The sequence below is a fragment of the Pyrus communis genome, chromosome 1, assembly GCF_041283825.1.
Source record: "Pyrus communis isolate YQ-2024b chromosome 1, ASM4128382v1, whole genome shotgun sequence".
Classification (NCBI taxonomy): Eukaryota; Viridiplantae; Streptophyta; class Magnoliopsida; order Rosales; family Rosaceae; genus Pyrus; species Pyrus communis.
Genome location: NC_142565.1, coordinates 111,093 through 123,817, shown reverse-complemented (window position 1 = coordinate 123,817; position 12,725 = coordinate 111,093). Strand labels below are relative to the sequence as shown.

The 12,725-nt window shown below is 37.5% G+C and overlaps 2 protein-coding genes across 2 annotated transcripts; both read right to left on the bottom strand.

Moving 5' to 3' along the window:
• Window positions 1–1,691: 1,691 nt before the first annotated feature.
• On the bottom strand, window positions 1,692–5,492 carry LOC137720784 (WEB family protein At3g02930, chloroplastic). The gene is made up of 3 exons (XM_068459895.2): window positions 5,241–5,492; window positions 4,471–4,693; window positions 1,692–4,306 (listed from the first exon to the last, which is right to left on the bottom strand). The coding sequence occupies exons 1-3, from the start codon at window positions 5,255–5,257 to the stop codon at window positions 1,988–1,990; spliced, it is 2,559 nt and encodes an 852-aa protein (XP_068315996.2). The 5' UTR covers window positions 5,258–5,492; the 3' UTR covers window positions 1,692–1,987.
• Window positions 5,493–9,066: 3,574 nt separating this feature from the next.
• On the bottom strand, window positions 9,067–10,364 carry LOC137720786 (F-box only protein). The gene is made up of 2 exons (XM_088690175.1): window positions 10,118–10,364; window positions 9,067–9,557 (listed from the first exon to the last, which is right to left on the bottom strand). Exons 1-2 carry the CDS (start codon window positions 10,261–10,263, stop codon window positions 9,434–9,436), a joined length of 270 nt encoding a protein of 89 aa, XP_088546301.1. The 5' UTR covers window positions 10,264–10,364; the 3' UTR covers window positions 9,067–9,433.
• Between the last annotated feature and the right edge of the window lie 2,361 nt (window positions 10,365–12,725).

Here is a 12,725-nt window from a genome sequence, read left to right as displayed (position 1 = left end):
CAAGAATGCCATGGCAATGGTGACTGCTGGATCTGAGCCGACCGAATCTGTCCATGGGATGCAAGTGTTCGCAACGGAGGCGAAATCGCCGGTTCTAAAGCACCATATGAGGGGTGCGCATGATAAGGGGTGGGGTGGGGGGGTTGTGGGGGGGTTTAGGTTGCGAGGAAGGGGAACAGATCGGTTGGAGGAGGAGAGGGGGGTTGCAGGGAAGGGGAAGAGATGGGTTTCTGGGGTTTTTTTTTTTTTATTTTAAACTTTTCTTTAATTAAATATTTTTAAATGCATAAATTTTTTATTTTGCCACGTGGCACAAATTTGGCAGCCACGTCAGCACAAATGTGGATCTCATATTTGCCACGTCATCACTTAATGAATGTAAGAAATTGAAATAAAATGATAGTAAATGTATGAAATTGAAATGCTTTAAAGATGTTGTAAGGAATTGAAATCGAGCCAAAACCTGAGGGGATAAAATGTAATTTACCTTTTTTTTTGAGAAAATTCAGGTTTTTTAAAAAAAAATTAAAAATATATTTTATTTGTCATGTGACAGACATTTGGTAGACATGTGGCATATATGTAGCAGTCATGTCAGCATTTAATAGATCAATGAATGAAAAATGTAACAGAGGTATTATTTTGAAATAAAATAGTACTTAAGGTATGAAAGTGAAATGTTTTAAAGATATTGTAAGGAATTGAAATAGACCCCAAACCTGAGATATGAAAATGTAATTTACCCTTTTTGAAATTATTGAAAGAGTTTTGATGAAATTATTTTGAATTTCAAAGTACTTTTAAGTGTGTTTGTTAAAAGAAACACTTGTATAAAGTACTTAAATTGTTTTTTCAGAACTTAAATTTGTATTAATGATTAATTTTAAAATTAATTTTACTAAATGTATTTTCTGTTATTCTAAACACACATTCTAACGAGACTTAACAAGAGTTAAATAGATTGGTAAGAGGTTAAAAAATTTATATAAAAAACACTTGAAAAAAAGAAATGTCTAAATCAGTAATTTCACGTGTAGGAGGAGGACCTACGAGGGGATGGATTGGTCTTTTTCTATATTTTCTACTTTTTTCTATATTTTCTACTTTTCTTTTTCTTCCACTATTACTGCTTATTAATTGACGTGCATTTGAAATTGAAATGAGTGCATAAGACAGGCCCACCCATGAGATTGACCCAGATAGGTTCGGGTTGGGAGTTTGAGATTTGAGGGAACGAAAATGTGAAGGGTAATGAATGCTAGGAATTAAATTTGGAGACTAAATTTGCAAATTGAATGATAAGAATGAATACGTTTATCAACGTTTAAGTAATAAATCAATCATCAACTTTCATGTCATTTAGTTTCCAAAACATTGTCTACAAATTTAATCTTCGTATCATTACTCAAATGTGAAATAAGTGATAACTGCGATATCAACAGAATAACTGATTGAATTCGACGAAATGTGGAAACCACTGATCCAACAACTTTTCGAGTAGTCTATTTCCTAGGCACCGAAAATGAAAGAGTAACCCGGTTGCGTTTAGTAGAATGTGTAACCCGAAGCTGAAAGCGTACCGGTGCACAGCCATCCCCACCAATCCAGGAGGTCAATAATATCACATAGGGAGGGGTAATTGACCAAATCAAAATATACAAGTTCATGTCCACAACACTCCTTGGGACAAATAACAAATAACAATGGATACATGCATCTCCTTTTAAAACAGATGAAAGCACGTCAAGATACAAGTCCATGTTACAACTCCTTCCCTCAATATCAATCTCAGATTGTGCAAGGGAGAAGGAATGACCAAATGAAAGTCCCATCACATACAAGATACAGCCCAGATCGGAAATCAAATATTAAAAATAAAAAAAACCCTAAACATAATACAAACTTCTTCATTCTTAACCTATTCTGAAAATATCAGCACCAAAAAATGAAAATCAAACGTATGAAACAATTCATGCAACAACCTTCTCTACTTCTGGTTGTTGCTTGTGCCCTTCTTCTTCAGTAGGCTTCCGAACTTGCGGAGTAAAGGCTTCTTCTTCTTTTGTTGCTTTGCTGGAGAGGTCCTGCTTTCGTCCACGCTTTCCGTTGAAGTTACTCCATTTATCCCATCAAACCCCTCGCCACCCCCCACCTTTGACTCCACTTCCTCTTCAAACGATTCCTGCTCTTGTTCCCTCTCAGGCGAGAATTCCTTCTTTTCAATCTTGCAGCTCTCCCACATCTTATACTCCACCTCTACTGAGTCATCTTCCTTCTCTTTGCTCTCATCTTCTTTTGGTTTCCCATTCACATCATCACTTTTAGCATAATCCATTTCCTCAGCCTTGCCATTAGTAACAACATTATTATTCTCTTCCCATGAACTTTCCTTCTTGGGTTCCTCAGATTGACTTGGTGCAAGGTCCATTTTTGGTTTCTCTTCTCCTCCATGCCCATTCTCTTCAGAGAATTCAACTACCTTTGGAAGCAAATCATAGTCTTTCTCACTATCTGTTAGCTCACCGTTTTCCTCGGCTTGCTTCTTCGCCACAGCTTCTTCCAATAACCTAGACAATTCCTCAACCTTTTTAAGAGAAGCTGCCTCCTTGTCTCGGAGCTCATCATTTTCATGAACAATACACTGGAACTCATTTTCTTTGTCCAATATGCTTTCCTGTAATTTCATGTTCTCAGCCTTTGCTTCTGCAAGAGCTTCCTGCAAATAGATAACTTCAGATTCAACTTCCTTCAAGCTCTCTTTCAACTGGGCTTCTTCGTCCTTCAAAGTACAAGCTTCTTCATTTGATTTTGTGAGCAAATTTTGCAGCCTGTTTATTTCTTTTTCCTTCAAAGAGTTTTCTTCTTCTGAATGTTTCACACAATTCGCCAGGTGAAGTTCTCTCTTCTCCCAGTCGGCCTTTGCGTTTTGGAACTCAGTCTTGCATTGTTCAAGGTTACTTGTAACAAGATAAACTTCGTGTTTTGCATCATCAAGCATGCCTTCATACCTTTCGTTTGTTGCTTTCAAGACCATTTTCAGGTCTTCTATCTGCGACTCGTTACTCTCAAGCTCAGCTTGATTAGACAGCAGCTTTTCTTTGGCTTCTCTTGCTTCTGCGGAGACTTCATGTAAGGCTGAAGCTAAGCTTTCCATTGCTTTCTTGCTCTTCTCTTCTTCATCCCTAGAATTTTCCAACTCATTTGTGAGTTTGTTTTTCTCTTCTAAAAGGGTTTGAATACTTGATGAGGCAAGCTTCTCATTGCTTAAAGCCTGCATTTTCTCCTCCTTCAGAGTTTCAAGCTCAGACTTAAGCGACTCAACCGTTTTTGCCATTTCATAATTTTCCTTTTTGGCCATCTCAAGACAAAGTTCCGAGTCCTCAAGATCCCCTCTATGTCTTCCAATTGTAATTTCCAGCAAGCTGACCTTCCCTTTAAGAGCAGAAATTTCAGATTCTGCATCATGCAACAACTCACTGTTTCCCTCGAGTTGTTTCATGACTGAATCTAAGGACTCTGATGCAGACCTCTCCAACTTGTTTGCTTCTTCAACCTGCATCTCTAATTCCTCAACCCTAATTTTCCACTCCTCAACTACACTACGTGCATAAGATTCAGCCATCTTGGCTGATTCTAGCTCAATGTTGAGCTGTTCAATGGAAGCCTCTTTCTCTATCAACCTCTCCTCGTAACCTTTTGCTTTCTCAAGTTCTTGTTTGAGAGAGTCTACCTCCGATTTAAGGCTAACCACCATCTTGTTGCTCTCGCTAGCCTCTGTTTCAAGCTTTGCATCTAGCAAGGCTCTTAACTGAGTCAACTCAGCTAAAAGAATCTCCACCTTATTGGCATGGATCTCGGCAATCTTGGTTGCATCATCAGCATGAGTCAGTGCCTGGTTTTTGGCATCACAGGTCATGGTCAGTTCTTGCTTCACCCTTTGAAGTTCCTGAGTGGTAGAGAGTAGAGTGGACACATCCAGAGCATGTTGGTTCCTCACAGCTTCAAGCTCTTTCACCCATTCCTCTTCCTTCTTTTGGGATGCTTCGATTCCTGCCTGCTCCAACTCAACAGCGCGAAACTTCTCAATTTCAGAATTGTCCTCGGCTCGCTTTTGAGCCACCAAAGCCTCTCTGAGTTTCTCATGTGCCTCATCGGCCACTTTCTGCGCTTCTTTCAATTCGTCAATTGCTTTTGCCTTCTCTTTCTCAATCAAAATTATCTGCTCCTTTGCCTTCTTCAGATCTTCCTGAACAAGACCTAATTGAGCCTGTATCTCTGATCCCTTTGCAACCCGTGTCGGTTGTTTCTGAAAACAATATAAAGCAACAATGTGGATCAAAATACACAAATAACGACTGGTTCCATCCCTTACGATTGCTGTAATAAGTTCAAAGGAACTAAATGAAATGTAGTACCAAAAAGGAAAAAAGAAGACTACAAGTAGGTGTAGTTGGTAAAAGTAAAACTCACTTCAGGGGGAGTGGAGGTGGGGGTGGTGATCTTGGGTGACCGACGCTCAACGACGGGCTTGGATTTGACAGAAAGCGGGGAGCGATCAACTGAAAGGCGAGAATTTTGCAAAGGAGAAGGCGAATCGGATTCGGATTTAGCAACTCCCCGGTTGAGTTTACTAACTCGAGCGGGAGGGGTTGCTGCTGGTGATGCTTTTTTAGGAGTATCAGATACAGTAGATCTGTTCAAGTATATCAACAAGAAGAAACCATATTATTGAACATCAAACAAAACATTGCAAACATAATCGAGCAAAAAGAGATGGATCTGCCACAAAATTTGGAAATTTATAAGCAAACACAAACAAAAACACACGCAGAGACAGACAGAAAAAAATGTAAATGGAAATAATATGTGAAAGTATGGCATAAGTTGTTCAGCACCAGATCCAAAAATAAGTAAGCCAAGTGCAGAAAGAAGCAACCAATTTAGAACCAACGAAAGTAAAAGGTTGAAAATTGGAGCAAATATCAGAGTATTTTTGTTGGGTTACAAGCAAATATTAGATTTTGAGTTGAAGAGAAGAGAAGGGAAAAAAGATGCAGTGGTAGTGGAGTTGATAAAACCAGATCCGTGTCGAGCACTAATCGGGAAATGGAGAAGAAAAATTCCAAATTGAAAAGGACATACATCAAATCCGAAAACACCGAATAAAAATCAGATCTTCATCTCAGTCTCATACAGAGAGAGAATTAAGAGAGAGAAAGAGAAAGAAAGAGTAGACTTACTTGGGCTTGGAAGACATGGCGGTGGTGATGGAAGAAGAACGGGAAGGTGGGGGAGGAAGAGGAGTGGAGCACTGGGATTGTTTGGAAATGGGGGTTAAGGACGGTGCTGGGGTCGTGCTGTCTAATTAATTATTATGCTCTCTCCCTCCCTCCCTCCCTCTCTTTCCCTGCTTGTAATTTGCAATTTTTTTCATGACGGATAACGTGTTGCTATATTTTCCTTTTTAGTGAAAAATAAAGCAATAAAAAAGGGGCATAAAGTAGATGAACCACGCAGAGACAACAGAAGTTGGACTTGGACAGTTGGACCGACTAGACGTGACGTGGAACCGAAATGAGGAGGAACTTACACAGGGAAGGAAAGATCGTATTACTTTGTACGGGCCCTGGCGACAGACACGAACACTGCACAACTCAGCTTCCACTTATTACTTTGTACGACTCTCTCACTTTGTTTCTTTTTCTTTCATCGCTTGCCAGGCTTTTCAGTAAAAACAGAATGCGAGTCCTGAGACCTCCTTATTTGTAACTGAATTTAGTTAGTCATATTATTATTAACCCAACCAAAACAGCTGAAATTTATCAGAGAATTAATGCTTCTTTTTTCCTTGGGTAAAAAAGTATGCTGCTCTTCTGTATAATAGCCAAAATAAGTGTACTATGAATTCACGGCCAAAGACATACAAATAAAAACTGGATGGAACACTTTTACCTTTACTTTTTCTTTCCCTTTTTTAGTCTTTCTTTATTTTAATAAAATTAAATGACATTTTTGCTTACAAAGAATTAAGTATAAAAAAACAACTGTCATTTTTCGTACTGTGTTTACAGCAACTAAGAAATAGAAAAGTATGTGAAGTCCAATAGGATTTGGGTATGACGCAATACTTATAAAATAAAGATATCTAATTAACATAGAGGCATTCTTTTTCTGTATCCCCCTTTTTTTTTTTTTTCACTCTTCATTCCTTCTCCTGCATGTTTCTTCTTATTTACATAGTAAACATTTGGGAATCTAATATCATGTGAGTACACATTCTCAAATTGTTGATTGGAATACTGCCTCCCAAAGTTGACCTATTAAAAGAATTATTATCCGGGAATAATTGAGAAGGTAATATATATATATATATATGAGAGTGTGTGTGTGTGTGTGTGGGGTTGAAAGCTGAGGGTTTAAAGAGATTTTTGTGCCTGCGGAAATATATGTTAGGTTGTGCATTAGTTCAAGTGCATCAAAAAATTGCTAGTACCAAACTCAATGAGTACGAATGTGTTATTCAAAATATAAAGGACAAATCAACTCAAAAAGGAATGGGTTTTATTGAGGATTTCGTAATTTACATGGACGTTGATTTGGATATATACTCAAACTACATCATTTATTAATGCAAGTGTCAACATATTTAGGTTGAATTAAGAGATAATGGTTAGGATATGTTTTAATTACTTGAATGTTGAGACAATTTCATTTTAAGAGTGACTTTCTTCTAAGATATCTTTACTCGTTAATTTAGCCATACGAAATTTCCTACGTCGCACACGAGCGATAGTGTGCCAATTGCCAATTGAGTTTTTCAATTTACTTGCAGTGCCTTACAGTTTACATGGATGATGGAGCAAAAAAGAAAGGTGGGGATAAAGGAAACACCTTTTGGGTTTTGTAAGGTGGGAAGCCGACTAGCAAACCGACCAACAAAATGTTCATTTTTCCTTGTAGTTGAGGCAAATTACTTTAGTTTGGAAATGAAGCAATTATGATTAGATTGTATTAGTTAGGTGAAAGTTGATATTTTCACTCAATAAATGTTAAGAAGATTCTTTTAAAATAAGATTCTTTATGAATCTTTTGTCATTTTACAATTTAACGTAAAATGTCGTCTTATCATTATGGTTTAGGATTTAGTAGAAATGTTGAAAACATGTACACAAATAATTATAATATTAATTAATTAGTTAAAACTTGCTTGATCACGATTCATGATTCACGCATGAGGAAGAGGTGCTAGCTAGCTTCTTAGTTTTATAGACTTTTGGCATCCCTCTTAATATCTTTGGCTACCAATTTAGTTACTCTTAGATGTGCATGCATGCATGCCTTCAATTTTAGATGTCGCGCGCACACATATGTATATATGTAGTTAGTTTGATCGATGTAGGTACTATTGTATGTGTAAAAGTAATAGGTAAAATATAAAAACTAGGACATGTTATGATTTGAAGAAAGATAACAATTGTAAAGATAAGATATAATATAGCTGTTTTTCCATGCATGCATATTGACTGGTAGACTAGCCACTAGTCGCTAGAGTAAAGAATTGCACTTCATACTATTTCTATTACAAGTAAAATAAATAATATAATGAAATGGCGAAACGTTGTATTAGTTGGAAAAATTAAGTAACAATTTAACCTAGCTACTGTTGTATGTGTAATGTGCATGCCTTCCTTCCTTCGTCTACACACACACACACATTAATAAAGATACGAGTAGTATTATTTCTTGATTAGAATAACAAGGCCAACGTGAAATATGTACAACTAGTAAACTGCTAATAAGGAATTGAAGGAGGTACTAGTAGGCAATGTTATGTGGATCATATGTGGATAGGAGTCGGAGTCGGATCTTAATCATTTGTAAGAGAAGAGAATGGAAAATTGCAAGGGGTCGTCATTTAATTAATGGATGAAGTGGGAGGGACAATCATGATCATGAATAATCAATAATCCATGCTTTGCTTCCTCTCTCTCTCGAACTCGATCGATAAAATCATATCATAATTCAATTTCCCCTATGCCGTATGCGCAGCCAGCCTATCAAGCTGCAATTAATTATATACAATACTATATAGGATTAGGGCCTCCGACTCCCTCCACTCCACATCCACAACCACATCCACATGACAATGGGTCATCACCACGGTGTTTTATTTTGTTTTTTTAATTTTAACAAGAGGGAGGGAGTTTGACGAAGGATGTCTCTGGAGGATTTGGATCTCATCCGAATTTAAATTATGAAGATCCAAGGGATCTTCACATTTTAGTGGTTCATCATACATCGTGCGGTAAAAAATCATTTGAATTTAATTATTTAAAATTAAACACAAATAGTAACTAACGAAAACTAACCACATAATATACAATGAATGAGTAGGATGTGAAGATCTCTAAGATCAGCATAAAGAGAATCCGAAGAGAATCATCATCCGTCTCTGGAGGGGTGGAGGTGGGACTGTAGGCAGGACAAGGAAGGAAGAAAGGCGTTAAAATATCGGCATCCTCCTAGCATATGCCCTGTTTCATGTTTCAAATATGTTTCATGATTTATGTTTCCAACAAATGAATCATTCACCTCACAACTCAGGCAATGAAGGGAAATTAAAGGAGAGCAAATTCATACGTCTTTCTATGCTATACTGCCCTCTCTCTCTCTCTCTCTCTCTCTGTGGGAAGAGAAAAGTAAAAAAAAGAAAAAGCGAAGAAAGAATCCTCTCTGTTTCTCATATCTTTCCTTGAGTTATATATGCTTTCTTTGGGTGGAAAACGATGTTTAATTAATATACATACATACATACATTCACATATATGAATGAAATAATAATTTTGAGCTGCTCTACAGAGCTCCAGGAATTTGCCCTTTATTTTCAAAATAAAATAGTGCAATAATTTATTCATTAAAAGGAACCCAAAAAAGAAACAAGATCCAATTACAATTAATAAACCTGTCATACAAACTAATTACAACGCTAAAACAACTGTGAATATATATGTCATCCACATCCACCCACCATACGAGAATTAAAAGTGGGTCATGGGTCTCATGGGGTGGAAAATGGAATCAGAATCTTCATTATATATTACCATTAGTCTTTATTAGAAAAATACAACAGCCAAGTGAACAATCTTACATCTAATCAACAATAACACAACCAACTAGGCTACCAGTCCAGATATCCCCGTCGTCGTGTCTCCTCCTTTATTTTCTTTACATAACTTTGTTTTTCTTCTAACTTTATCTGACTTGTAGCAATCTAAACTATATATACAAACCATCACTTCACGAAACAAACATTCAGAATTATGCATCCACTTCATTTTCATATAAAAGAGAGGACATTATTGGAGATACAGAATGATATCTACAACTTGGCTAGAGTGCAAGAGCAAGACTGAATGAAATGATGAAACTTAAATCAATCCTCATCGTACGAAACATGGAAACTGGTAGTGCAGCCGGATGCCTCAGGATCCTCAGCCCCACAACAGTCGTAGAACTTGGCAGCGTATGGCGGATCGTTGGGTCCCAATTCATAGTACCTTCAATACAATCAAGAATAATAAAACATCGACCCAGTAAGGAAAGATAGAAGCATAGTTATTGCAGAGCAATCTCTCTCTCCCAATATTTCTAGTCGACTGCAAAACATTCACAGTTTTCCTTAACTAGTACATGAAAGAGACAAAGAACAATGGGACATATACACTTTCACTTGATCAATCCTTTTGATCCCATCTATTATCCATTGAATCTTCAGGCCCAAGAAGAATAACTTGACTATGAGAACATATGATATCGCACACCCACACCCACACCCCACCCTAAACTCCTGATTCCTGTCCGTGAATTGTGATATGCAACCCGAAATCCAAATCCAAATCCAAATCCAAATCCAAATCCAAAAGGGGAAGAAAGTAAGTAAACCCACATGAATCAGAAACACAGATTATGCAAATTGGCATCCACTAGTCAGTTAAACAAAAACATAATTTCTCACTCCAACCATCCGCTGCACTAATCAAAGATCGAAACTCAACGAAATTAATTACTGTAAAATAGAACTCATTGGAAAGTGGGGAGAGAGGGGTCAGAGCTATACCTTTTCTGGTCGTCGTGACGGCGACAGACGAAGAAAGAAGGGTGGAAGCGGCATGAGAAAGAGGTGTTAGAGGAGGCTCTGTAGCTTTCCTTGCACCTTTTGCATACCTTTCCCTTATCCTCCTCACTCCCACTCTTTTTCTCCATCTCTCTCTATTCTTAGATACGATGGCAAAGAAAATTGCAATTGATATGAAACCCGTTAAAGAAATTTGCAATATAAGGAAATTCCCCACGTATTGTCACTTATTTTAATGTTGTGAGCAAAAATGCACTAATGAACAAAAATTAAAAAAATAATTTTGCTCACCATCAGGTACCTTTGAATAATTTTGAATTAACATAAATCTTAAATTTTAAAATAAATCTAACACTAATTGATAGGGTGGATATCGCCACCACTTTATAGTGGTAGGGCAAAAATGCACTCATGACAAAATCCAAATCTTTCATTCAACTAATTAAGAACGCATGACCGGCCGCTTGGTCGTGCGTCCCTGCCATCGTTTTAATAATTTTCATTAAAAAGGAATCCCATTACGATTATGTAAAATTCAGCTAATAGTCCAGTGGGTGCATGCATTAAGGTAAAAGTAAAATCTTGACAACAAATATGGGCCTCACTGAATACACATAATTTATTTTATCCCCCCCCAGCGGGATTACAGATGAAATTTTTTTTTTTTTACTCTAGCTCATTACCTACACCAACCAAGAAAGCATAAAAAACACAGCAACAAGTGGATTTTCAAATAACCAAACAGCCCTATGAAATGTATTACTCAAACACATAAATATGTATACCACTACTACTATGACAGCAGCACCCCTGCCCTTCCCTTCATAAACATCTCCTTTGGAAAATAACATTTAGACTAAAAAACGCTGCCCCATTGCTCCGCTCCGCCATTCAAAGGAATGCATCTCTAAGCCTGCAAAAAGCTAGCATACTTGGCACCTAGGAAAAGCCTTTGGATACATAGCAGTGCATTTTTGGCGACCTCGGCACTCTCATGATTCATCAGTTTCATCATACGTTCCTTGGCCTTGAGGTCCGTCACTATGCTACTTCCAGCCGGACACTGCTGGACAAACACTGAGATATCAAAGCAGGCTACGGCCAATGCCCTAGGATCACCGGATGTGTCCAAGATAGTTATCAGGACTCTTAGAATCTGCAAGACAAGGTCATGCATTATTAGTACTACGGAAGCCACAAGCTTCTTCAAAAGATTACTCAAGAGTCAACAGCATTGGCATCTGCAATTACTTTCACCATATAATTTAATACTGCCTTCAGAACCAAGTAAGTGGACCCAATTTACTACCACTTTTCCATGGAATGGAAGTCAACACTGTCTTGGAAAAACAGAGCTATCCAGGAAAACACAAACAAACAAAACACAAGAACCACCTTGAGTAGCTACTACCAAGTTTTACCTGTATACCTATGACTCATGACAGATACCCTATTGCCATTAATAACAACACAAAATGGGCAACACACCTTATGGGACACAAATAATTTCAGGCATTAGTTCAGCCCCGCTGAATTAACTAAGCACAATAGACCAAGAAATTAAGTATACAACACCAACAATTAAGCAAATAATCTAATTTCTTCCATACAAACAAATAGCAAAATTAGGTGAGAAATCTTGGGCAAAAAACAAATTAGTACCTGAATGTCATTCTCCTCAAAGTTGGTAACATTCTCTCGCCAGAATATTGGATCCTTGTGCATGGGTGACCAGTCAAGATGGCCAAGGAGGACTTCTTGCTTATACATGTCAAAAGAACTTAATTTCTTGATGATCTACTTCAGAACCTCTTCCAGTTGATTTAATCCCTCCAGGAGATCCCACAAGAAGCTTCATTTCATTAGGGAAACTACACCAATGATTTATAGTTTAAAGGAATGCATGTACAAGAACAACAATAGCTCCATGAGCTAGTTGGTTCCTTTCATTTAACTTGTTATACCAAGTTAGCCTAAATGCCTTCCTTCCAGTCCGACCACATAAAATACAAACTATCAAAAGAGGCATACAGTCTGGTTTCCCACCTCATCACTCCATGCTTGTGCTTTCAAATTTTGAATGATTTGTGGCAGTCCAAGGTCCACCATTTGAGCGCCAAATGTCCCTTTTGAGAGCAAGTTCCTCAGGGTCAAAACAACTACTCTGACAACCTACCATGAATAACCAACCCATATTACAAATGAAGGATGAATTTACATGTACTCCTCTGTTACAAGGATAAGTTTAACATGGACAAGTAAAGTATACACAAATTAATCTTGAAGGGAACAATATAGCATCCCAAAAGTCAAGATCCTCACCTCTCCTTTGTGGAATTCTTGACAACTTCTGTGAGTCCTGGAAGAGTTCTAGAAGTAGCCAGATGCATAAACATGTTTCATAGAAAAGCTGTTTGAGACAAAATATATTGTCAATAAAAAATTCACAAAGTCAAGAAACTAATACGGAAGCTATCCACAGTACAATAAGAGTCACCTAAATAGATTGTTAGGTGGAAGCTGGAGAAATTAAGGGAACAAGCAACTTCACCCCATCTAACTGAACAAAGGAAGATCTAAGGTTCCTTCA

Coding starts and splice junctions, on each gene's coding strand:
- LOC137720784 (XM_068459895.2), bottom strand. Junction 4,307..4,470: donor CCACCTCCACTCCCCCTGAA/GTGAGTTTTACT, acceptor TATTGTTTTCAG/AAACAACCGACACGGGTTGC.
- LOC137720786 (XM_088690175.1), bottom strand. CDS start 10,263: ATGGAGAAAAAGAGTGGGAGTGAGGAGGATAAGGGAAAGGTATGCAAA. Junction 9,558..10,117: donor CGTCACGACGACCAGAAAAG/GTATAGCTCTGA, acceptor ATTGTATTGAAG/GTACTATGAATTGGGACCCA.